Genomic DNA, 25,798 nt, shown 5'->3' with positions numbered 1-25,798 from the left:
AATAGCAAAAATCTCTGCAACAAAAATACTGGTGATGCTATGGAGGTTGAACATGTACAATCTGTTCCCTATCACAAAAGTATATATATGACAGAATTAATGTTTTTGCAGCCATCTGTATAAACTGTAACATCGGGATTCGTGCTATTTATAATATTATAAAATTTGTTTCACAAAATAACCAGACTTGTTTTCTTTTTATTATACTGACAAAGATCAAAGCGGTAATTAATGAAAGAAGGTCACCAAGGAGGGTAATAACATGGAGTAAGGACTGGAGGTAATTGTATATTAAGAACTGAGAAAAGGTACTGTACTCTTACGCCTAGGAAAGCAGTAGATCTCAGCTGTTCCTGGTATTTATTAATATGCTGGTTGGAGAATACCAAATCAAAGGTTGGATGAGTGGGTTGTGCTTTAATCTGAGCCACCTAGCAGCATATTATTTGCTTCCACCTACTCCAAAGAGATGGCTCACCATGTCCACCAGCAGACTTACCATGAGGCTTGAGTGAAATGCACCTGTGGCAACACGGATGGATGAATGATGGTCTGCATCGAGCATCTTTAGAGTAGTGCCCGTGATGATGAATAAGATACGCAGCCATAGTTTAAATGGGAACAGACCAGAGCTCAGTAGAAGCGCAACATGCGTACACGATCATCTCCTCAACAGGTATTACATAGAACCATCAGCATGTCTAACAATTTTAGACATTTTACCTTAGCTCCTTCAAATGTGTTATCCATATTAGTTGTTGGTCAAACCATATCCTAGAAATCTAACCCGCATGCATGGTTCCAACTGGTTCACCATGTAAATATGAGGGTTGTCTATGAAGTGTTGAGCCTCAACATGCAGATGACAGCACTCAACAACAAAAGTTAGGGAATGTATTCATGCATGCGTTGAAAGGTACTCACTAAAATTTCAGCCATTTTTGATGCTTAGTTGTTTGATAATCATTTGAGTAAGTCATCGTGAGTGTTTTTGTGAAAATGGAAAAAATTGAATATCGTGCCGTGATTAAATACTTGCATTTGAAAGGCAATACGCCTACACAAATTAAAACCAAGTTGGATGCTGTTTATGGGGACTCTGTACCATCATTTGCCACAGTGAAAGATGGGCAGCTGAATTAACATTGTCATATCAGCTTGACTGATGATGAGCGTTCGGAACAGCCAGAGTTCAGAGAAGGCAGTATTTGGATATGGTGGACTGCCATTTGGAAGATAACAAGTGATCAAAAGCATTGGAATGCTTCACCACTATACACCCGAACAAGAAAAAAAATATTCCAAAATCAAACCATAGCAAATCACATTTCCACACACAATGTAAACTCTCACTCATGCAGACTGGTAAACTAAAAATAACTGTCCTGATGGACCAACACAAAATTCTCATCATGGACTTGCAGGAAATAAGAAACACTGACCGGGATGCCATGGAATCTCAAGGATATAGGCTCTACTAAGGTATACCTGTGAAGAGCGTGATGAGAAATGTCCCAAAATTTAGAACAGGCTTTTTAGTCAGCCTCAAAATAATAAACTCTAAACAATAATTCATCCCCATGAATTTTAACACTTGCCCTAAAATCATCTAATAAAATTTATATTATAATAAACACCCATGTACCCACTAATAATAAAACTAACTCTCCAAAAGACTATAAAGAAACAGAAAAGTTCTAATATCTGCTCAACCTGACTATAAATAATAAACCCAAACACCATGTTAAAAAAATTAATCAGAAATTTCAATGCTCAACTAGGCAGAGAAAGAAGATACCACGACATCAGCAGAAAATGGCTTGACCAAAAGAAAACAAACAAAAATGAACAGAGACTTGTTGACCTCTGCAGAAACCACAACCTAATCTCAGAACTTCTAAACTTCAACACCACACCCCAATAACAACACTACCAGAAAACATTAACTCTCCAAAAATAAAAGAAGTCTATCAAGTACTGGGTGAGATGAAGAGTTATAAAGCAGCGGGAGAAGATCACACTGGATGACAGCTCTCATCCATCCGCTACACAAAAAAGGGAACAAAACAGACCATAACAATTACAGTGGAATCTCACTCCTAGAAATAACATACAAAATTATTTCAAGAATCCTCGAAAGGAACGGTTCAGAACTCAAGAAAAAATTAGAAGAATATCAGGGAGGTTTCAGACCTTGTAGGAGTTATCCAGACCAGATTATGAATCTCAAGCTAATAAAGGATTGCAACAGGAAAAGAAACAGAAATGTGGTGATAACATTTCAAGAAATCTTATGACTGCATCCACAGAGAATCCCTACTAAAAATTCTAAGACATCTTGGAATACATACCAAATTAATAAATATGATAAAACTGACCCTCACAAACACTAAGTAGAAGGTAAAATTCAGAGGTGAGCTCTCAGAACCATTTGAAATCAAAGCAGGATTGTGCCACGGCAATGGTCTCTCACTGTTATTATTCAACTACACTCAAGAAATAGTAATGAGGGAATGGCTCAAAAAATGCCCAGCAAAGTAAAAATAGCATGAAAAATCAAAACATATTGTCTTGGTTTCACTGACAACTTGGCACTGCTAGCAAACAACATCGACAAAGCTAAATCACAGATATTCGAACCTCAAAACACTGTAAATAAAATGGACCTCTGGCCAATTTTATTATTCTAAAAGACATAATTATGTCCTGAAATCCAACACGATTAAAACAACTAAACATAAATGGTAATAAAATCAAAACAATAACCCAACTTAAATACCTCGGAGAAATAATAACAAACCTAAATGAAAAAACCTCAATCCAAATAAGAAGAAACAAACTAGCTAAAGCTCAGAAATGAACCTGGTATACTTACAATAAAAAAATAAATAAATAATAATACAATAAAAATAAACACAAAAAGAAGATGCTAAAACGAAGAGAATCAAAACAAGAATTGGTAGAACCTGCATTAATAAGAAGTTCCAGAAAGACAGGCAGTAATGGATTGTGCCCAATAAAGTAGTGTATAAAGTGTTAGAACTCATCACTGATACCATGCGTAAGAGGAGACTAGGATTCTTTGGACATATTGTGAGGATGTAAGATTCAAGACTTCTAAAACAGCTAGTACAATATAAACTTGACTCGAATAACACCAAGACAAGATGCAGATGGATCATAGAAGCAAGAGAGGATCTGATGGAAATTGGCCTTCCACCAAAAGACACCACAGATAAGATAAAATTAAACAAGAAAATCAAGAACAAAAACACTCGCTTCACAGTCACAAGAAAAATCTCACAACACGAACATTTTCAATACTAGAAAGAGCACAAAGATTGAAACATAAGAAAAAATACTGGGAGGACCGCAAGGCCCAAGCAGTCCCATCAAAGATACTTGGATAATGGACTGACTAAAGTGATCCTATGTGGTCATAAAAGATAATAATAAAGGAAATTTGCAAAATTTATGATGTGAAGATACAAAGTGGCACAGTGAATCGAAATGATAAAATTTTATTTTGAAAATCAATATTCAATAATACAGACTCAATGAACTTATTGCCATAATTTCAGTACAAGGAATCCACCCGCTACTTAATGATTAGACACTTAGTGAAACACTTTCAACACCAGGATTCAGTAAGGGATATGCCAAAATCCAGAATATCACGTACAGCCTGAAATAAAGAGAACATTCAACAAGTATGAGAAAGTGTTGAGGAGAACCCAAAAAAGTATTACTCAGAGATCATTGCAGCAAATACTAGTAAAGGATTAAGACTGTTCCCATACAAAATTCAATTTATGCAAAAAATGATGCTGACAGATCTTGGACAACATCTAAATTATGCTGTATAGTTTCAAGAAATGGCAAAAGAAAATAAAAATTTATGCATAATTTGATGAGTGATGACACATGCTTTCACCTCAATGGCTTTCTTAATGTACAAAATTACTGAATATGGGGCACTGCAAATCTAAGGGTTATTCATCAGAGAAAATTACATCCACTTAAATACACAGTCTAGTCTATTATATCCCAAAGGATTAGAGCCATAATATTCTTTTGAAGATGTTGATGGGAATACTATAACCGTTACCTGATGAGCAATACTGACATATCACACAAACTATTCTCTGACCTACTGTTGCGGACAATTAAGTGATGTGGTTCCAACAAGGTGGAGCCACGCAGCCAGACTCAATACATATCTCATAAGAGATTCTTGGCAAACTGTTAATTTCAAGGAACTTGCCAATCAACAGGCCTTCTCATTTGTTGAATTTAACAGTCCCACATTATTTTTTCTGAGACTAGGAGAAGGTTTATGTTAATAAGCCAACAAATATCCAACAACAGAAAACAATATTTGAGCTGAAATTAACTCCTAACTCTGAATGTTTTAACCGATGTCGTGGTAAACTCGGTACAACATTATGAGGCATAAAATGGGGGTTATTTGAGTGATGTAGTGATCCTTCAGCAGCTTAAAAAATCTCCATAAATTACACTTTATAATTCCTCATCAAAATAATAATTTAAAAACTTGTTTTATTTAAAATCCATTTGCATCTTTTGTGCCACGAAGTACTAGAGATGGGGGATACAAAGAAACTAGTTAAAATTTAACAGTAATAAATTCCAACAACATGCAGTGAAACTGGATCCATTATTCCTTTAAACACAGTGATCTACAGGAAGTTCATTAAAAATGGCCTTACCTCACACCCCTCTATTTTCAGGACGCTAAGTCCTGAAATGTGCTAGATGTTACAGAGACATAAATTCTTAAGAGATGCAGTTCACTGTATTACCAAGGTTCATTAATAACCATGGTACTAAGAATATAAATCACAAAGGACTAAGAACCATACCAATTGTAGAAACAAAAATCATCAATATTTTATTATTACCAATGAAAATCAGAATGTTACCAATAATATTAGTGGCAAGTATATCCAGATTTTTGTTGTTGAAATATTAATTACAATCTCATGGGCACTATTCTTCAGTCAATATAACAAAAATTAATTTTTATTATTTTTTTTTAAATAGAAAAGTAAATTCTAATTGTTTTATTTATTCTTTATTATAGTCTCATTTATAAGAAAACATTTATTTTTTTTCATTTTTAAAAGTAAAGTTGTTCATAATATTGTTTTTTTGTTTTGGCTCTACATAGAGACTGAATTTTCAAAAATGTACATAAATAATAATTAATGTACATTTCTGAATTGAGGATCATTAAAGTCATAACAGTGAACTTTAAAAAGTTAGTATAAAAATTGTTACAGCATGATAGTATGGTATTTGATTAAATGCAGATATCTAAAGGTTTTATAATTTAAAAACCTAGTTGATTTTATATTCAAAATACTGTTTTCTATCACAACCTTCTAAATGTTTCTCTATCCAACTTTTGTGTTTCTGGTGATCCTCCTTCCATCCCAGACTGCTTGTGAACTTTCTTTAAGTTTTCCATGAATTCTGAAAGGCGTGGATCATTTTTCCGAAGACCAGTATTCCGTAGTGCCTGAACAGTGTTTAAAAATTAATTAAAACCTTTAAATTAAATTCATCACTTGATTAATATGAATTACATTTTTTCATTTCAGAAATTAGATAATTCTCTCAAAAGAGGTATACTAAAAGTACTTCAAAATAAATTTCAAATATAAGCACTTTTGAAAAGTGCAATACCATCATCTATGTCAAAAAATCTGGATTATAGAGATACTGAACCCAAAACAAAGATGAATCATTGCTATACTCTAACAAATAAATTGATTTGATAAAACATGTATAGTGTTTTAAATATGTGAACTTTGCGTTTTATTTATTAATATTGACCATTAGACAGCAGGTTTTGCTCCTGCACATGATAAATAAAAGGTAATGTTTTTCTACTTGGACCACTTTATTTGTCAATAACATATTACTAATACTAATAAATACAGTTTTTGACATGTAAAAGTTTAATTATGTTCCTATTGTAATTTTTTTATGCTGAATTTAAAAATGGAATCAAAATTTTTCCATCACCCATAATCTTTGAAAGATAACATTTTTGAAGTATTACTTTTTGAGAAATCTATGTCTTTTTTAGTAATAATTTATGTACATAAAATAAATTTTAAATGATTTCTAACAAATGTTGGGATACAAATATAACATTAAGAAGGCAATAGCTGCATATGCATGAGTAAATGATTATTTACTGTACATTTTGAATGTCAGCAAAGAGCAGTCTTCTGAATCTTACAATAAATGTATACATTAAATATTCGCTGTGTATGCTTTTACTAAAGTCTCTTTCTGTTTTGTGATTTAGAGTTACTATCAAGTGTGTGTTTTTTAGTGAATAAATATGCCAAGGAAGTGTGTAAATGATCTGGATGACTTCTGTTACGTATATGGGGATTTAACATTTAAAGAATGACAAAATTTGACTCCACCAGTTATTAAGTATTATGAACTATAATTTGTCTATAAAATTGGGAATTAAAAAATGAACTGGGCTCCCTACATCTGCTGTTTGACCTACAGGAAATGTGTGGAGCAAATTGACACATGAGTATTGCCATACCAATAGTGTGAGCCACAAAACCACTTGTCAGACTGTTATTTCTATTGCAAAAATAAAACAAGTTTTTTTTTGCGGGGGGGGGGGGACGAAATACAAGAAGTAAATCCAAATACAAAGTGCAGTGTAGTAAGTACATCTGCTATAAAGTCAGTGCCTCATGCTGAGGACTTACCTGTACCCAATCCTCCAACACATCTAACTTTACAAAATTGATTGGAATATGAAATAGCTACTGAAGTTTGACATGAGGAGCAAGATGATCCTACTTTTGAAGCAGAATCCTCTTCCTCTGAATCTAATCTGATAACTCAAGGTAAATTTAATGACCTTGCTTGGGATTTGAACTTGTTGAAGAAACATGCCAAGCTTTTGGGATCTAAGGTGAACAGCAGGAAACTTCTCCATAATGACACTAACACAATTTTTTTTTGCTGTTGTTATCAAAAGAGTTTCAAGATCTATATTCTGAAGAAAAAGTTTAATATACTGTATCAATGCACTTCATCATGAAAGCTCTACAGAATAGAGACAAATAATTTCCCACAATTGCAAAAAATTTCCTTCTGTGCCATTGGCACATGCAACTAACATGAAAGAAACACATTACAATATGAAAATCCTGTTAGAAAAAATTCAGTACAACAAATACTGTTGGAATATTTTGTGATTTAAAAGTTACTGCGTTATTAACAGTTATTTTGCAGCTCGGCTACTCTAAATTTGGTTGCTTTTTCTGCAAGTGGGACAGGAGGAAGAAGACAAATCATTATATCAGGAAGTTAAACAACTATATCAACTGATATTATTTTTTAAATAAAAATTAACTTCCACCAAGTTGAGTACTGTGATATTTTAATGCAAAAATTAGACATAGACACAAATTTTTCTAATTAAATAATATTTATTGATGAAGCTACTTTTATGTTAAATGGCCATGTAAATAAGCAAAACAGTCAATATCTGAGTGATAATAATCTCAGATTGATGTCAGAAGCTCCTACACAGCACAGTAAACATTTGGGTGGGAATCATTGGTCATTGTATTGTAGGGTCTTTTATTTTAGATGACAATCTTACAGGAGATGCTTACTGCAACTTGTTAGATAATAAGGTTTTACCAAATATCTGGGTAAATGCTGGACAAGAAATAAATAATAACATATGGTTTCAGCAAGGTGGGACATCACCTCATTATTATCTAAGGGCATGGCAAATTTTAAATAGACAGTTTCCAAATCACTGAATAAGTCACAGACAAGCTGTAGATTGGCATGCCAGGTCCCCAGACCTGTCTCCTCTGGATTACTTTTTTTGGGGGGTACCTGAAACATAATGTTTATAAAACAAAACCTGCACACACTGACAAAGTGAAAAAAAAGATTGTCAAATCTGCTTATGTTTCACCAGACATGATACAAGTTATAAACGAATATTGCTTGAGGTTAGCACACTGCGAAGCTGTAGAGGGAAGCATTTTGAACATTCATTGTAGAATGGTATGCTTTCATAATTTATTTAATAAGTAATTTATAATCAAAAACATTTATTTAAAATTTTGAAATAAATATTGTAACATTTAAAGTAAATATTATCATTTGATACAGCCATTTATTAATTTGTTGTATTGTTATTATTAGTAACTGTTTATTATTATCAATATTACAGCACTGTTTAAAATTTGTTATTGTATGCATTATGAATGTAAAATGCAATAAAATTGTTCATGCAGCGCATTTTACCTCGTTTTATTGTTAACAAAATTTTTCGGTCATTGCAACTTTGAATGCTTATAACATGATACCAAAACAGAAAATGTTAATGATAACATTAACAGAAAATGAGATTAACCATTGTTTTTCTTGTAAAATTTTAAATCAAAATCACATGACACATGTCCACCTTCATAAAAAAATTAAGTGTGATTCAATATGGCGGATCCATGATGGTACACAAAAATTAAAAACCCATCATCATAAGCAGATTGTTTTTAATTATGTAGAACCCAATTTATTTCTGACTCTAAATACCTCTCAGATTTGCAGTATAAAGCTGTTTCCATACTTAAATATCACCAATATATCATCAATATTCCCAATATACGAGGGTTATTTTTTTTTCAAAGTCCGATCGGTCATGAAATTAAAACCACAGTAAAAATAAAAAATTTTTTATTTGTAACAAGTACTTACATAGTTCCGCTATTTCTCTACATAGTCGCCACTCCAATTTAGACATCTGTCATAGTGTGGTACCAACTTTCCAACACCCTCGTCATAGAACCGAGCCGCCTGTGTTTTCAGCCATGTTTCTACGGTGGTCTGCAGCTCGATGTCTATGCCAAAATGTTGTCTTCCTAGCCAGCGTTTCATGTGAGCAAAGAGGTGAAAATCGGATGGAGCCAAATCCGGGCTGTATGGTGGGTGATCAAACATTTCCCAACAAAAACACTGCAGGAGCTTCTTTGTTTTACAGCTGCAGTGTGCGGCCATGCATTGTCATGGAGAAAGACAATGCCTTATGACAACATTCCTCTCCGCTTATTCTGAATTGCCCTTTGTAGACGTTGAAGAGTCACGCAGTATGAGGCTGCAGTGATGGTTGTACCACGTTGCATGAATTCCACCAAGAGAACTCCATTCTGGTCCTAGAACACAGTAGCCATACACTTTCTGTTGGAAAAGGTTCGCTTGAACTTATTTGGTTTACTGGGAGAATGAAAATGCATCCACTGTTTGGATTGTTCTTTTGTTTCTTCAGTTTCAAAATGGACCCATGTCTCGTCCCCTGTGACAATTCTCTGTTGAAAAAAATCTCCTTCATTGTGGTAGCACTGGAGAAACGTTAGGGAGGTGTCCATTCTCATTGTTTTGTGATGGTCGGACAGCATCTTGGGAACCCATCTCGCACACAGTTTGCAGTACTGAAGTCTCTCACTTACAATGGTGTAGAGAGCTGACCTTGAAATTTCAGGAAATGAATCATTCAATACAGAAATTGTGAACCAACGATTTTCTCCAATTGCCTCATCCACTCGCTCAACAAGACCATTGGTTGACACTCACTTCCTTCCCTGACCGCCTGCATCATGAACATCTGTACGTCCTGCTTTAAGTTCCTGCACCATTGTCGCACTTTGCTGTCACTCATTGAAGTTTCACCATACACATTACTTATTCGTCAATGAATTTTTAGCTGCATTACACCCCTCAGCCTGAAGAAATAGAATTACCGCATGCACTTCACACTTGGCGGGAGATGCTATTGTTGTAGACATGTTTACATGCTAGCTGCGTGTTCAGAACTAAATGAAATGACACGGCGTGATTGAAGGCCATAATAGAGATGCTATGCAACGCATATGCGCAAAGGTTCATCTGATTTTTGCGCGAGTTTTTATTTTCCAACCAATCGGATCTTGAAAAAAAAGTAACCCTCGTACACCAATATCATACAACATGCACACCAATATAATCAATATTATATGAGTATATATATATATATATATATATATATATATATATATATATATATATAATTTAAAATAATTTTATAGTTAACAAGAAATGTTTTAAAAATTATTTTAAAATAATTATAAATAATTAATAAAGCTTACACACTTTAATAAATAAAGCTAAAAGTTTGTACATTACTGCATAGAAACTTTTAAGTTTATGAAGTCTGCCTGCAGAGATTGATGTTAGGATATCAACCGCCAATCTATACTTTGTCAGAACAAGCCAGATCTAACCACAGAATTTGCAGTCATCTGAATGACCCTCACAAATGATCTTCCCACTACGGCAAAAGCAATCAAATATATACATTCCACTCATTTTGTGAAACCAAAAATTTTTTATATTTCATACTAGCTACCTGTCACAGCTTCGCCCACACTATATGGTTACTTGTGTTTCCTGTATCAGTCAACCTTTTTATTTTATGTTTTTTAACAAAGTAACCAGAGGCTAATGCAGGCAGTCACACATACAGTAACGATGGCAGTGGCTATGTTGATTGAGCCATATACATTCCCCTTAAAAAATCGGATTTCAAAAAATCTTAAAATGGACTTTAAAATATTTATCTAAGAGTATCAGCAAGTACAAATCTAGTGAATATCTCTTTTAGTGTACTCGGGATTTGGAAAATTCACAATCATTGTCAAAATGTTTTTTACCTTTCTTCATGATCATTCAAGGTCGAATTTAAAAAATCTAGAAATTGGTTTATTCAAATGAAGATTACACTCACCAAAAATCGGGTTGATTTCTCAGTTTGTTACAGAGAAATTTAAAAAAAGTTGCAGTTTCAAAAAAAATTCAAAAATCCATTTCACCCTTGAAACTTGAATTTAAAAAAAATTATTTATTGCTTTTAGATATTCACATGAAGATTACACACACAAAAAAAATGAAGCTGATTTCTTACAGAGAAATTTTAAAAAATAGTAAATTTCCTCCTTTTTACTCAATTTTACCCCCTTTAAACTCAAGATTTAAAAAAATCCTTTCTTAGTCTGCAGTTACACTGTAAGAACATGTATACTAATTTTCATCAATTTATCTATGAATCACTAACCATATATTGTCTCCAACTTCAATAACACCTCTATTGAAAATATCTCTACTGAAAAATATCTTGGGAGGCTCACTGTAAAAAAGGAGCATGAGAATTTAACGGCTTGCCACCTAGCAGCTTGAATAAAAAGTGCAGCACCATAACGGATTATTTATTAACATATTTAATAAATAATTTTTCATTTAAATAACTTCTCAATTTCACATTTCTGAAAAACTGTGATCTGTTAGATCAAGAGTGTACCTGATGTATGCTAAAGTTAGCCTTCAACCAACTAACAAATGTCCCATTTGAATTTTGAAAATCAGACGATTGTTTGCAGAGGTATTTATGACCACACCACTGCACCTCCGAAAAAGTATCCCCCACAGGCGCCCCATTTGTTACCAGTTGATAGTAATGATTGGTCTAGCCTCCCACAAGGTGCTCGTGTACCTCAGCACTTTAGCCTCACAGGAAGCCCATTATTGTTAAATAATTTTTTTTTAAATTTATTTAATACCATTTTATTTAGCATAAATTTAATTCTATTTTTTTTTTTTTTTTGTAATATTATTCATTTAATTGATTCAAATCTTTCTGTTCAAACCCTGCTCATACAGTGGTAGAGACTCACAATTCATTAAAGTTTGTGCTTCAACTGGGAAATCTTCACTACTACATTTCTATATATTCACGATGAAATATATCTAGAAACCTTTTCAGTTATGCCAAAAAACATGGGTAAAAATTTGGTTGTGATTATACAAGTAGTTCTTTTGTCTATCCTAAACAAACAAAAAGCCTCTTTCTCTTTACATAATAGTATAGGTATATATTGTCAGCTGCCATTTTGATAGGTCACAGAGTATTCTTCTGCTATTCATGTGCAACACAGTAAAAATTGAATGCTGTTCATCAGTATTCAAGCTGCAAATCAATACCTAAGGAAGTGTAAAACCATATGTTCATTCTCTCTATATTCAGTAAATGCAATTTGGACTTTGGGAACAACTTATGTTATTTACAGTCATTGTATGCGACATATAACAAAGCAAATAATCACAGGAATTTGACCTGGTTTAGAATCATTTGCTTTTCATGTGTGGAAAATAAGATTCATTGAAAATAAATATCTGTCTGATGGCACTCTTTCTTTTTTGTTTAGCCTCTGGAACTACCGTAAGGTATTACTTCAGAGCATATGTATGAATGTAAATAAAGTGTAGTCTTGAGATCTACTATTCCTGAGATGTGAGGTTAATTGAAACCCAACAACAAAGAACACGGTATTCACAATCTAGTATTCAAATCCGTATAAGAGTAACTTCCTTTACTAGGATTTAAACCTTAGAACTTTCAACTTTGAAATCAGCTGATTTGTGATAACGAGTTCACGACTAGACCAAACCGGTGGGGGGGTTACCCAAAGAGGGACTAGCTCTGACCACTGTTAATCTAGTTAGGCCAAAACTTTGTAAGCCAACCAAAACCTGTTTCGTAACAAATTGGGCAATATGCCAGTAATGAGTCTCAAAGTGTGTATGTGCAACAAAACATGTGCTTGTTTTACAGGGTTAGCATTTCTGAAGAATACTCTTCACATTACATCTTTGAACATTTTTTATAGCAGTCTAGTTCATAAAAATCTATATTTACTATAAAAATAATTAATGTAAACTTACAAATTAAACCATTCATCATTACCTTATGAATTCATTAAATATAAATTCATACAACAAGGCTAATTAGTCATTATATAATATAATTTAGGATGACAACAGGAGTAAATGTACAATATGCAAAATAGAGATCGAATTTACATAACAATTAAAAAACTTAAAAAAGAATTTCAATTAATGCTCTTTTAATGTATTCCTATATTCTCTTTGTACTCTTAACATGAGAAATATAAATCTAAGTCACTTACTATCTATATCAAGAGCTGAGAAAGGTTAAGGGCTTTAACAATACTGTATCATAGCTTCTAAAGTAATAATCCATATTTCTTCATTATTATAAAAAATATCAGTGGAAAGAGACAAGGAATAAAGATGAAATTTTGAAGAATATTGAAACTAAACACAAAAGAAATTACGCAAACAGAAAAAAATGGAAACACTGTTTTAGTGTCATTAAACCAATTTAAAACCTCATTAGAACAAACTAATTATAGAACTTAGTAAATATTAAAAATGTTACATTTCTTATACTTACAGCTAAAAATTTTCCAATATGAATAATGTCTTTTTCTTCATCCTTGAACATCTCAAAAAGAACATCTTCAGTACTTTTACTATGATGTGAATCATTTGAACTGTAATATAAGCAATTATTTTTATAAACAACAAAAATATCCACATTCTATGAAAACTCACTACAGAAATGTATTGTTAACTGCTTATTACATATCTTTATTCGTTTTTCTTGTGGCTAAGATTTTTTTAGTGAAAACAAGACTTTCAAAACCAGTTTTTTTTTCTATAAAAACACATACTCCAGCTTAGAATAAATCTCGGCCCATCAATAAAGCTGCCAATAAAAGTATCCTGTCCTAATAACATCATTATTAATGTTTAAACTTTACTCAAAATAATTATAAATTAACAGAAATTTAGTAGGGATGCTAAAAAGGAAAAATGATGAGTAATCAATATGGAGAAGTAATGCAGATGTGCTAGTATGTTGACACCTATATTTAGTTAATTTCTTAATATTAAGTTTTAAGGCAAATTTCAGAAAAATAAGTAAATCTTTTTATTACACATTACATTAGTTAACTCGTGAGTAGCCAATTTAAAGCTTAAAATTGACAACACAATTTCTTCATTAGTATGTTATGTTTTTTTTTTTAATTTTCAGTTAATTATTAGTTTACAAAGATGAATTTATTCACTGTTTAAATACAATCAAATATTTATTATAACTGTAGAATCAAGTTGGCAAAAAAGATCTTGCAATGAGTAGTGTAAAATATTTGTTTAAATTTATGAATTGAAAGCTATTGCATCGAAATAACTTTTAGTTATTTCAATAAGTAACTTCAGTGTACTATTATTGCTATGATTTACAAATAGTAATCCAAAATATTATTCAAAATTAATTTTATGATTTTTATAATTATTACATCTCTGATCAAAGTCAAATAATAGTACTATGAAAATTTAAAAATAACGAAACATAATTTTAAACTATAAACCTTTTTTAATAACAAACTGAATCAAATAAAATAAATATAACATTTTCAAAAGCAACATCTTAACTCACTGAAGATGGCTACAAGAGTAAATGAAAATGTTATAATGTAAGCATTTAACATGTGAAAAGTTTAACCCGGTTTAAATTTTGAATTATTAAGCATAAGAATGTAAACACAATGTTTGTAACATTAAATTTCTTTTCTGTTTTGAGTCCAACTATTAAACATTCCTTTTTTCTATTTACCTATGTCTCCAGAACCCACAACATATAACACATGTTGCATATTTTAGGAAACAGATCAAGTTAACACATGTAGGCTATATTATGATATAGTCTACAGTCCTCCTTCACATATTAAACAATAAGAATGTTTAACATCAGATGCTAATTCATCTGGACCACCTCTTCATTGGGATGCAGTGTATAAATAGGATCTACTATTAAAACCAATTTATAATGAAGATGTGTATTTTATATATATGTACTGTATATATAATATTTACGGTAATAATGCACAAATGAGACATTCTTTAACTAAGTGTTGATTATATTTTAAATAAAAGCAGTAAGTAAATTATATTAAAGCTGTGAATCAAGTGAATAGTTGGGAATCAAGACTCTACCTAGCTTGCATACTGTGCAAAAATGTTATTACATGTTCAAAAAATAATAATTTTAACTTACAGGATGCTGTGAACTATTCTGCAACGTTAAAATTTAAACGTATCATATATTTCAGTCAGTTTAGTCAATCGTGGTTTGAATCTCAGTAACAAGCCGATCACAGTTTAAAATGCATGGTAAAATTTCTATGCAGTAACATGACTTCACAGGTTTAAAAATTTCAATAGTTTTTGTTAAAAAAGAAGTGACAAAAGAAATACAGATACCAAATTATTTTAGTAATAAATTTTATAATATTTGTAATCAAGTACAGATTATGAAAGTTTTTATTTTACCATGAGAGTGGTAATCAAACAACAAAATTTTTAATTTATTTTTGGGAGAAAAATACAGAGTTGTTAAAAACTACTGAAAGTGGGTCTAAAAATATGGTGGAGTTTCTTATGAATTACAAGAGGAAACTGATAAAAATGATAAAACATAATACAATATTTTTATTTAATTAATGCAATCAATTCATTGTAAAGTTTCATTAATATTCTTGGACCTACTTACAAAGTTTATGTTGAGAAAAGTTTAAACTGATTTAAATTTTGAATTATTATACATGAGAATAAAAATATGTTTGTAATATTAAATTTCTTTTCTGTTTTAGTCAAGTTATTTAACTTTTTTGTTCTATTTACCTAAGAACCCACTACATATAACACTTGTTGCATGTTTTAGGAAACAGTTACAGTTACACATTAAATTTGTGCTTTTACAATGAATTTATTCTGGCAGGTCGATACCTTTTTCCTAATTATAGAAGAGCCAATAGAAATCAAATTGCATTCTGGTTAATTTACTTTTAAGTAGTTTAACACTAAAAATTGTGGTGGATCATATAAGATGTAAAGAAACTGGGTTCTTTTTTTAAAAAAAAAGAAAAAAAAGGTTTTGTTGCATCTAACTTGTTTAAAATTAAGTTTTTGTTTATAACCAACTTTTCTTGAAATTTAATCGATTAAGAACAAGAGGCATTGATGTGGCATAAGAATTATTCATTTACACTAAATTACTTAAAATAAATGTCCATGAATTATGTAAGATGTTACTTATTGCTAGTATAAACTGCATGACAGCGCATTTAATCGTAAATATTTCTACTAATAATGATGACCACTGAATGATTCTATCTTCCCACAAAAGTTCTTGTTCATCAGCTGTTGATTGTCATAATATTAAGAACTCTCACAATACAGAATATTGAATGCAATATTAACTAGAACAGAAAATTTTTAAAATAGTCATTATTGCTGATCATATATCTCTATATATATATGTCTGATATATATGTCTATATATAGAGATGCATTTGGGATACACATATTTACTTACCATTTCTATCAACTTTTGCAGCTTTTATGAACACAGCATAACCAATTTTTTCTTGTTATAGGAGTAGTTAAATTCAGAATTATTCTAAGTATCTGAAGGCATTTCGGAGACCACACAAGGGTTACTTTAAAAGAGCATAACTGATGTTTGAAAACAGATTAATGAACCAACAATTATCACTTCATAATCTACGAAACAATACATTTTATTGGCCGGATCAAATGACAATAGTCAAAATAAACCATTTAAAAAATGACTGAAGGGTAGATTTTAAATTCAATGTTTAGTTACACATTAGAGTCCTATATTACCTCATTTTGACAAACAGCAAGATAATATTTGGTTTTGTGTGACTGGGCTGAGTTCGGTTTGTTACTGTACCATCAAAAAATACAAGGTTAAAATATCATCAATGTATTATGATAATATATGTAAATATACCATCTATGCACAGTTCTTTTTACTTCCTTGTACAAAGTAAAAGAAGCATTGTAATCGTGAAAATATTCGGTTTTCAAATTTCAACGGAAATATTCATTTTCACCATCACTGAATCCATTTTGACTAGTTTCAGCATGACGTCTGTACATACATACATACATACATATCTCTCATAAATCAGAAAGGATTAGCCATAGAATGTTAAAATTTTGTATTTAGGACTGTTGTAACATCTAGTTGTGCAACTCCTGTTTTGATTGCAATCGACTGGACCAAAAGTGTGTATTCAGCCAGACCTCTAAATAAAGCGGGGTTTCAATTTTGAAACATTTGGATTTTGGACTTTTTCTTAACTGCAGTAATAAGTCCTCATTGAGAGATTCAAACAGAATTTTAATTAATGAAATATTTGGATCACACAAGGGAAAGGCACATCGGTTTGAATCCGACTTCATATACATATTTTTTAATTTAAATATATTGATTTATTAATAATTATTAACCTCTGATTGTACAAAAACTTTTAACAATAAATAATAATTCAATAATAAAAATACAAAAAAAAATTATGAAAAAAAATCAAAAGTTATTAGTGAAATAAAATTTTATGTACTTTTCATTTTAATTCAAAAATTTTTACAGAGGTTAATAATTATTAATAAATCAATATATTTAAAATATATGATGTGTTATATCTGGATCATACACTTAAAATATAAGAAAATCAAAATAAAACAGAGTACCATATAGAATTTTTTGGCATTATAATAGAAAATTATAAATCTCCGTGTACAAATAAAATTTTTGAGAAAATTTTTCAAAATATATAATAGAAAACAAATAAAAATGACAAAGAATTAACAGTTATTAGCGATTTCAATTTTGATATGAAATGTGAATGAAAATTTCATGCAATTAACAATTTTAACTTAATATCCACGCTGCCAACTGATGTATCTACTACAGATTTAAATATGCAAATAGATGTTATGTTATACTTTCTACAAGTACCTCTGTGGCAACAGGGTTGTATGAAACATATTTCTCACACCACAAACCCAATATTTGTAAAAATTAATTTACAGAGCAATGATCCTGTGTACGCACAAAATGAACAATCATAATAATAAAAAATACAATTTCAAATTGTAGTACTAATATTAGTAATCATGAAGTTAGTACTTTAAAAGAAAATACTGAACTAAATTCGGTTAACTTTTAAATTTAGAAGAAACAATTTTACAAAGTTCTGATATTCATAAAATAAATGTAACTTTGTCTAAAGAAAATTAATGTAATCGTTTAGAAATGATCATTTTACCATACAAAGACTTCGTGGAAATGACTAAACAAAGTGTTCTAACAGAAAATAATATAGTTCTAAAGTTTCACCCTATTGATTTGTAATGAAAGAAAAGAAATTTATGATGCTTTCAGAGAAAATCTCTCAATAGTGAAAACACACCAGACGGTCATGGATCAAGTCTATTCCATTTGTTATCGTGTTTATTTGGAATACACGAATTACATATATACATTAGAATGTTATGATATACATTTTACAAAATTTTTTTATATTTTGAACAACTTGATAGAATGACTTTTTTGTTTGTATATGCAAATGCAATAGAATTAATAAATAATATTACAGACATTAAAACTTGGGGAAATGAAGCGCATACAAAAACATTATGACATGAATAAAAGAAAGACTTTAAGGGATTTATAAGATAATTGTGATTCAGGGTTACTGAATAAAAATCATTTCTTGTTTACAAAAAATACAAGAGGATATCTCTAAAGTAGAGACAGTTTCATTGTAAAAAAAATATTCTGAAAACTTTAAATATTTTTTATTTCTCTTAAACTGCATACCTTATAATCGCCACATGAATTAAGACATTTATCATAGTGATTCACCAGCTTCAATGTCCCCTCATTGTATTCTTCTCCCACCAGCCCATTTAACCACTGATTAACAGCATTCTTAAGTTCATCACCCACAAATTGCTTACCACTCAAAAATTTTTTCTATTTCCCAAACATATGGTAATCAGAAGGACTACATGTTAGGTGATCGTAAATTTCCCATCCAGATGTTCTCAGTAAATCATGTATTGGACTCACAACGTGTGGACATGCATTATCATGCAACAGGATGTCAGTCAGCCGCTCACATCACCGATTTTGAATGGCACATTGTAACTTATGTACAGTTTTGCAGTAGGCTTCTGCATTTATAGTCATTCCATATGGCATGAACTCAAATCAGCAATATGCCAATCCAATCCCAAAAGGCTGTGGCTTGACCTTTGTTGGTCTGCTTGGTGATTTAGGATGATGCCATTCAATTGACTGTCATTTCTCTATGGCATTTAATACGAAATTCATGTTTCATCACCAATAACAATCGAATTAAGAACTCATCACCTTTTTCTGTGTAGCGTACCAAAAATTCTAAAGTAGATCCCATTAGGATTTTTTTTGATGTTCCGTTAAGAGATGTGGCACCCAACATGCACAAACCTTTCTGAAGCCTAAATGGTCATGAACAATGCAATCAATAACAGCTCTTGAAACATCGGGAAAAATAAGGGCCAGGTCAGAAATCATTGAAATCGGAAAAAATTGTCGCTCAACAATTTTTTCTGATTTCATCATCAATGCGTTTCAACAAGTCCTCTGTGATTATCGAGGGCCTCCCCGAATGTTCTTCATCATGCACATTAATTCTGTTATTTCTGAACTTTTCACACAATTTTCGGACGTTTCTTTCATTCATTACATTATCATTGAACCAACTGCCTATGATTTTCAGCCGGCTTAACATTTTGATGGTTTAAAAAATGTATGACTCCAAGTATTTCACAGTCAGTACAACTACATCGATTTTCTTATTCATTTTAATAACTCGTAATAACTCACATGTAATCAAAGATACTACAACGCGACAACTTACAGACAACAATGCAGTGTACATTCTAGTGTGGCCATGAAGAAACAAGTTGCCAACCTTAAGGAGAGAAATTTCCCAGCGGTCTTTACTTTAAAGATATCCTCGTACTTTCAACAATGACAATGATTCATTGCGTTTGAAGCCTATAGCTACATACTGATGGTGAAATAAACATTGCTCATTATTTTGCAATTTTACCTAAAAGTCTGAATGCCATTCTTTTGAAACCAAAGTATAGACGAGATGTGAAAACTACTGAAAATTCACAAACTGTTATAAAAAGTGTTATAAATTCAGAATAAATTACAAAGACAAAAACACTACAACACCATACTCATTTGAAACCCAGTAAAAACATGTTAAAAATGTAAACTAACAATTTAGTAACCTTTTGCAGTTTTGTTTTTATTTTCATTGAATTTAATGAAAAATATATATACAAGTGCAGGGTGTCCCAAATAAAACGCAACCCAATCTTATATTTAAATAATAAAAAGGCATGTGTAAATGTAATTTTTATTATTACCATCCATTACCTTACATTTAGAGTAAATGTTGGAAGTGGCCGCCATTTTCTTGAATACAAGCTTCAATTCTTTTCACAGCGTTTCTTGCAACTTTTTTCAAAGTTTGTGGCGGGATATTTAATACAGCTTGTTCAATATTGACTTTCAATTGTTCAAGTGTTCGTGGTTTGTTGTCCTCAACAAAATCAGAAGTTGAACCTGCATAGTGCGATGTCGCACCGTCATGTTGTAGCCAGCAGTGTCTGTCTTCCTCTTCCAAGAGTGCAATGAACTGAAATAAAATATCCTGATATAGTTCTGCATTAATGGTGTACTCGAAAAGAATAGGACCGATTAATTTCTTCCGCGATATCACGCACCACACGCCCAACTTCTGCGGGTGTAATTGTTTTTCGTGGGGATTTTCAGCACTCCAAATTCTACTGTTTTGGCTGTTTACTTAGCCATCCAAATGAAACCATGCTTCATCTGTGAAAAATAACGAATCCATAACATTAATTCGCTCACGCAGAAATCGATGGAACCATTGACAATATTGTAGCCGTTTTTCTTTGTCGGGGTCAAGAAGTTGATGAATCGTTTGAATGTGATAAGGTCGTAATTGTAATTGTTTGGTCGCCCAATGAATAGTTGATTTAGACAAATTAATTTCAGCAGACAAACGTCTGATCGATTTATTTGGCGAGGCGAGTAATCGGTCTTTGATTTCAGTGACTGAAACATCATCTGTATTCAACACTGATGCAGATCTTTTGTGTTCCTTGTTATTAACAGAACCAGTCTCTCTAAATTTTGCAACTAACCTTAATACTGATGTTTTGTTAGGAGCTGGTTTATCTGGGTACTTATGGCGAAAAAAATCTTGCACTGTAACCACTGATTTTGTACTGAAGTACGACTCAACAATGAAAACACGTTCATCTAGCGAAAACACCATCTTGTCTCTAGCAATACACTGAACGTTATGATTGCATTGTTGTTACTATCGGTAGTGTTCTACTGCGTCGCCGCGATGTTCAGATGTTGGACGAGTCCATTTCAGTAACGAGTAGGGGAGTAAGCTTGACTGACTTTTGAAATTTCATGGATGAGTGATTGATGGGTTGCGTTTTATATGGGACACCCTGTATATATAATGATGATGAAATATGATATGCGTGAACAGGTAACACTTACCTGGTTCTCCATTTCTCCTGCATAAATACATAATTTTTTTTTATTTATGCATTTGTTTCAGTCTACTTAATAAATATCGCTGTAAAATTTTGTAACCTTCTTCTGTTTCATTTTTGTTTTCATTTTGTTGATGATCACATCATAATAATTTAAAAACCATAGTATTAGACAGATATAAGATTTACATTTACTTAAAGAATAGTAAAGAGACTTTTACACTTTCCTAATATTTCAGGTAAGATTATTAAATTAATAATTGTATAAATATTTGATGTTAATAAAAACTTTTAGCAATTGTGTAACTGTCCACTTTCTTAAAGAACTGGAGGATCATATCTCGCTTTCAAATCAAAGTTTAAATGAACTGCAGTAAAAAATGTGTATATGCAATTTAATATGCGTACAAGGAAGTCATGTGGTGTCAACATCAGATTTTTTTAACGTAGAAACGAAAAAGTCATCATTTTTGAGCATATGATGTCAAAAACGTTTTGCCTAGAAAAGCATTGGGTTAAACACAGATCTACCATAATTATATGATTTTTATAAAAGATTTTAGAAATCTGAAAAGAAAAACATTATATTTCCTAACAACATGACTGTTATTTGATGTTATATTCACAACAGAACACTTAATTACCAACTTAGGATTACATATATTTATGGGATGCATGTTTTTTTTTAATATGACTCAAAAAAATTTATTTTTAAATTTAATCAATCAGAATAGTTTCAGATTCATAAAAATATTAAATTTGTAGAATAAAATTTGTCAGTCAAGTCAAATATACTGCTTAAATTCCCGTTTTTGGTGGGAAAAGTTAGATACCAATATAATATTTTTGCATTTTTATAACTTCACCTTTTCTTTTTCTTACTAGCATGGTGGTTGTTTGGTGATAATGTAACAAATCTGAATATGTGCTTATATTAAAGTAAGTTGTAGGATTACAAATGTAATTAAAATTAAAATAGGTATGGAAAAAGTATGTTCATATATGCATAGATATACATGATATGTACATTTATATAAATGTCCTGACTGACAAAGCACAGCTCAACAGCTTAACCTAGATAGGTAAATTTTGAAAAGTACTTTGTTTTGATAACATAGGCATCATTAGGGAAGGATTTGGAGAACTCTGTTTATAAGGGAGTGAAAAGGGGACTTTTAACTTTTTAATGAAAATTCTATATCTCATGAATCAAAGGTGTAAAGAGTCAAGAAGAAAAGAGTTTTTTTAAAAATAGAGGTATTTCACTGTTTTTTCAAAACGAAATTACTTTTTTAATAGAAAGATATCAGACAGAATAAATTGTCTGCAAATGCAAAATATCACTGATCAACAAAGTACGCAGTGTCCTAACATTTCCAAAATAAAGCCCAACATTAAAAACAATTCGACAAGACCAAAATCTGTGCTTAAGTAAATAAATAGACCAGTTTGCCAATATGCATACTAAAAACATCAACCTCTAAATTATGGTAGAATTTTAACAAAAATCCAATGTTTCTTTTACAAACTTATTCTAGTAACAAATCCAAAATCCACACAAGCAAAGCCACGGCCAACAGCTGTATGAATATTGGTATAAATAAAAGTATTAACAGTAAGTTCAGCAAACAAAATGAAATACAAACACGTGCATTTGTTGTAAAAACTCGAAAGAGTTCTCAAACTTTTTCTTTTGTAATGACCTGATGAAATATGATTACAATCAAAATGGAAACAAACATTAAAGAGAAAAACCTAAAATGGATATGTTACAACATTTTGACAAGGTGCAAAGCAGTAAGCTGTTTAATATCTTAAGAAATCTGTATCAAACTCAAAAATCTTAAAACACTGTTAAAGGGAAAAAGCAATGCATCAAGTTTTAATTTGATTCCAGAAATAACATTAGTACTGTACAGTTTAGAAATAATATAAATATTACCATTTACAGAGATATTAAGTTTCATTACTTTTAAAGGTAATTAAACAACCTTTTTAATAGTAAATAACCAAAACACAAGGTAATCATTGTTCAAGAGTCAAACAGCAAATGTAGAAAAATCAATAATTTCATTTCCAATACAAAATAATTAATGAGATTTATCTGCTTAAAAAAAAACATTTAAATCACTCTGAAATCCTACTCACAAATTTTTATTTAAAAACAAATCTAATCAAAAACCAAAATAGAATCTGATTTTATTATGAATAAATAATATCTGGTGTACCATCGCTAACAGTTTCATGAAAGAGGTTTTTTCATAAAAGAAAGGTAGGTAAGTAGAGTCCTTGATACAAAGAGTCAAGGTAAAGTTAAAATTACTCCCTTAACACCAATCTTTAACCACTTAAAAAAATGTTGGAGTACAGGCAAATGAAAGTTACATGAATTCAAGGTGTGCTGAGCTCTAATACTAAATACAAATAATAATCACTGATAACAGGTAATATTATTATTACTGTGGCAGGTGTTATTAACCCTCTTCTTTTTTTATTTTTGTCTGTTTAACTACTTTGGGGCCAGACCTGCTTTAATATATACACAGCTTAAGGAAGAATCTGGAAGAATCAGTGTCACCCTGCAGTTCTTCCACCATCTTTATACGAATGATCTTGAACAACACCACGGACACCATTTGCCATATCCACTCAGCTGGCAGTCCCCACATTGTATCTGGGGGGAAAGCACACGAAATTTTCGGTTCATCTGCCCTTTGTTGATAATCTCATAGGCTCATAAACCTACCATCAAATATCAGGTGATTGGGATGAATTTTAATTCTGACCAGGGAGGAGGAAAGAAGATATTGTTGTACTTGTACTGTTAGCGGTTATAAACAACTATCCAGTAACTGATTTCATACAAAGCTGGAACTAAAAGTGATACTTAAAAGACAAGTGGTGAAGGAATTTGTATGAATCCCGCATCCTCAAAGCAGTTGATTGAGCAGAAGGGTAAGATATAGATCTGTAATCTAAATATGAAAGCATTAATACCATATAATATGTAATATGTTTGATCAGTCTTCATCTCACTTATAATCACTAACTACTCAATATATTAAGAATTTTCATCCATTTTAACTTCAAATTTTCAACAAACAATGCTACAAACTTCAAAAAGAAACTACCTCAAAATGTTACCATTTAATCATGTAATTGCTTTCTTTAAAAACTTTTCTGCGTTTCCATGCTTCTAGCCTTGAAATACAAATCTGTAACTGAGGTTCAGCCAATGCTGTGCAATAAAAAATAAAAAAAATTGAGAAATTATCAATATACAGACAAACAGCCATTTACTGTTAGATGAATACAATTCCTGATCCCAATTACAGCAACTGTACGTAGAACTATACTAAGCAATACTTTGTACTATAGTTTATCAATGGAAATTTGGAGACGAATTGAAGCTTACTATTACTTAAAAGAAAGGAGATATATTTGCCAAATATTCCTACAGGCCACCATTCATATAAAAAGAATTCCTTCACTGAACTATATTGAATACCTTGCCAATAATTATAAAAAAAGCAACAAAGTGATGGCATACCAGAAAAGCATTTAGAATAACAACTTTCAGACAGGTGAGATGGCCGATAGAAATCCAAACATGTGAGATGGTCAATACAGATCCATTCTGACGATGCCTCACTACTCTCCGACTAAAAAGGATGTTTTTCTCCATGAACTACGTGAACCTAATGTTAACCATTTACTTTAGTATCTTATATAAGACACTAGTTAGAGAGATGAGTCAGTAAATCAACACGTAGTGTACATACAAAGTCTGTAAATAAAATAATGAGACTGGTTCAGAAAAACTTTTTATTTACAATCCAATTATACACAGACTCTATCACCTTCAAAATAGTTCCCTTGGGAAGCCATGCAATGCTTCAAACAGTTTTCCCACTCTTCAGAGCAGGTTTGGAACTCAGAAACAGGAATATCCTTCAGATGGTCGGTTACTTTTTTTTTAATGTTTTCTACTGTTTCAAAATGGTGTCCTTTGAGGTATTTTTTTAGTCAGGAACTCAAAAAAAAGTTGCAGGGACTCAAGTTAGGTGAATAGGGTGGTTGAGGAACTACAGGTATGTTTTTCTTTGCAGTGTGACAAGGTGCATTGTCATGATGCAGCATCCAGTTGTCTTTGATGGCTGGTCTCACACAGGTAACTCTTTTCCACAGTCTTTCAAGAATTTCTCAGTAAACATATTGATTTACAGTCTTCCTGTAGGCAAAAACTCCTTATGAACAATGCCATTACCATTGAAGAAACAAATTAGTATAGTTTTAATTTTTGATTTGCTCAATTTTGCTTTTTTGGGGACATGGTGAAGTGTGC

General features: G+C 31.4%; 1 protein-coding gene across 5 annotated transcripts in view; it reads right to left on the bottom strand.

The window, feature by feature from the left end:
* GLS (glutaminase) overlaps positions 1 to 25,798 on the bottom strand; it is a 102,564-nt gene that overhangs the window by 56,880 nt on the left and 19,886 nt on the right. For all 5 annotated transcript variants that reach the window (XM_075369749.1, XM_075369758.1, XM_075369766.1 and 2 more), the window contains 2 exons: positions 13,370 to 13,469; positions 5,403 to 5,542 (listed from right to left, as the gene is read on the bottom strand). In XM_075369749.1, coding sequence (XP_075225864.1) covers positions 5,403 to 5,542; positions 13,370 to 13,469 — 240 coding nt within the window. The remainder of the gene's footprint in view (positions 1 to 5,402; positions 5,543 to 13,369; positions 13,470 to 25,798) is intronic.

Source organism: Lycorma delicatula, chromosome 1, assembly GCF_047948215.1.
Source record: "Lycorma delicatula isolate Av1 chromosome 1, ASM4794821v1, whole genome shotgun sequence".
NCBI classification, from domain to species: Eukaryota; Metazoa; Arthropoda; class Insecta; order Hemiptera; family Fulgoridae; genus Lycorma; species Lycorma delicatula.
The sequence above is the reverse complement of the archived record's forward strand: the minus strand, read 5'-3'. Positions and strand labels throughout refer to the sequence as shown.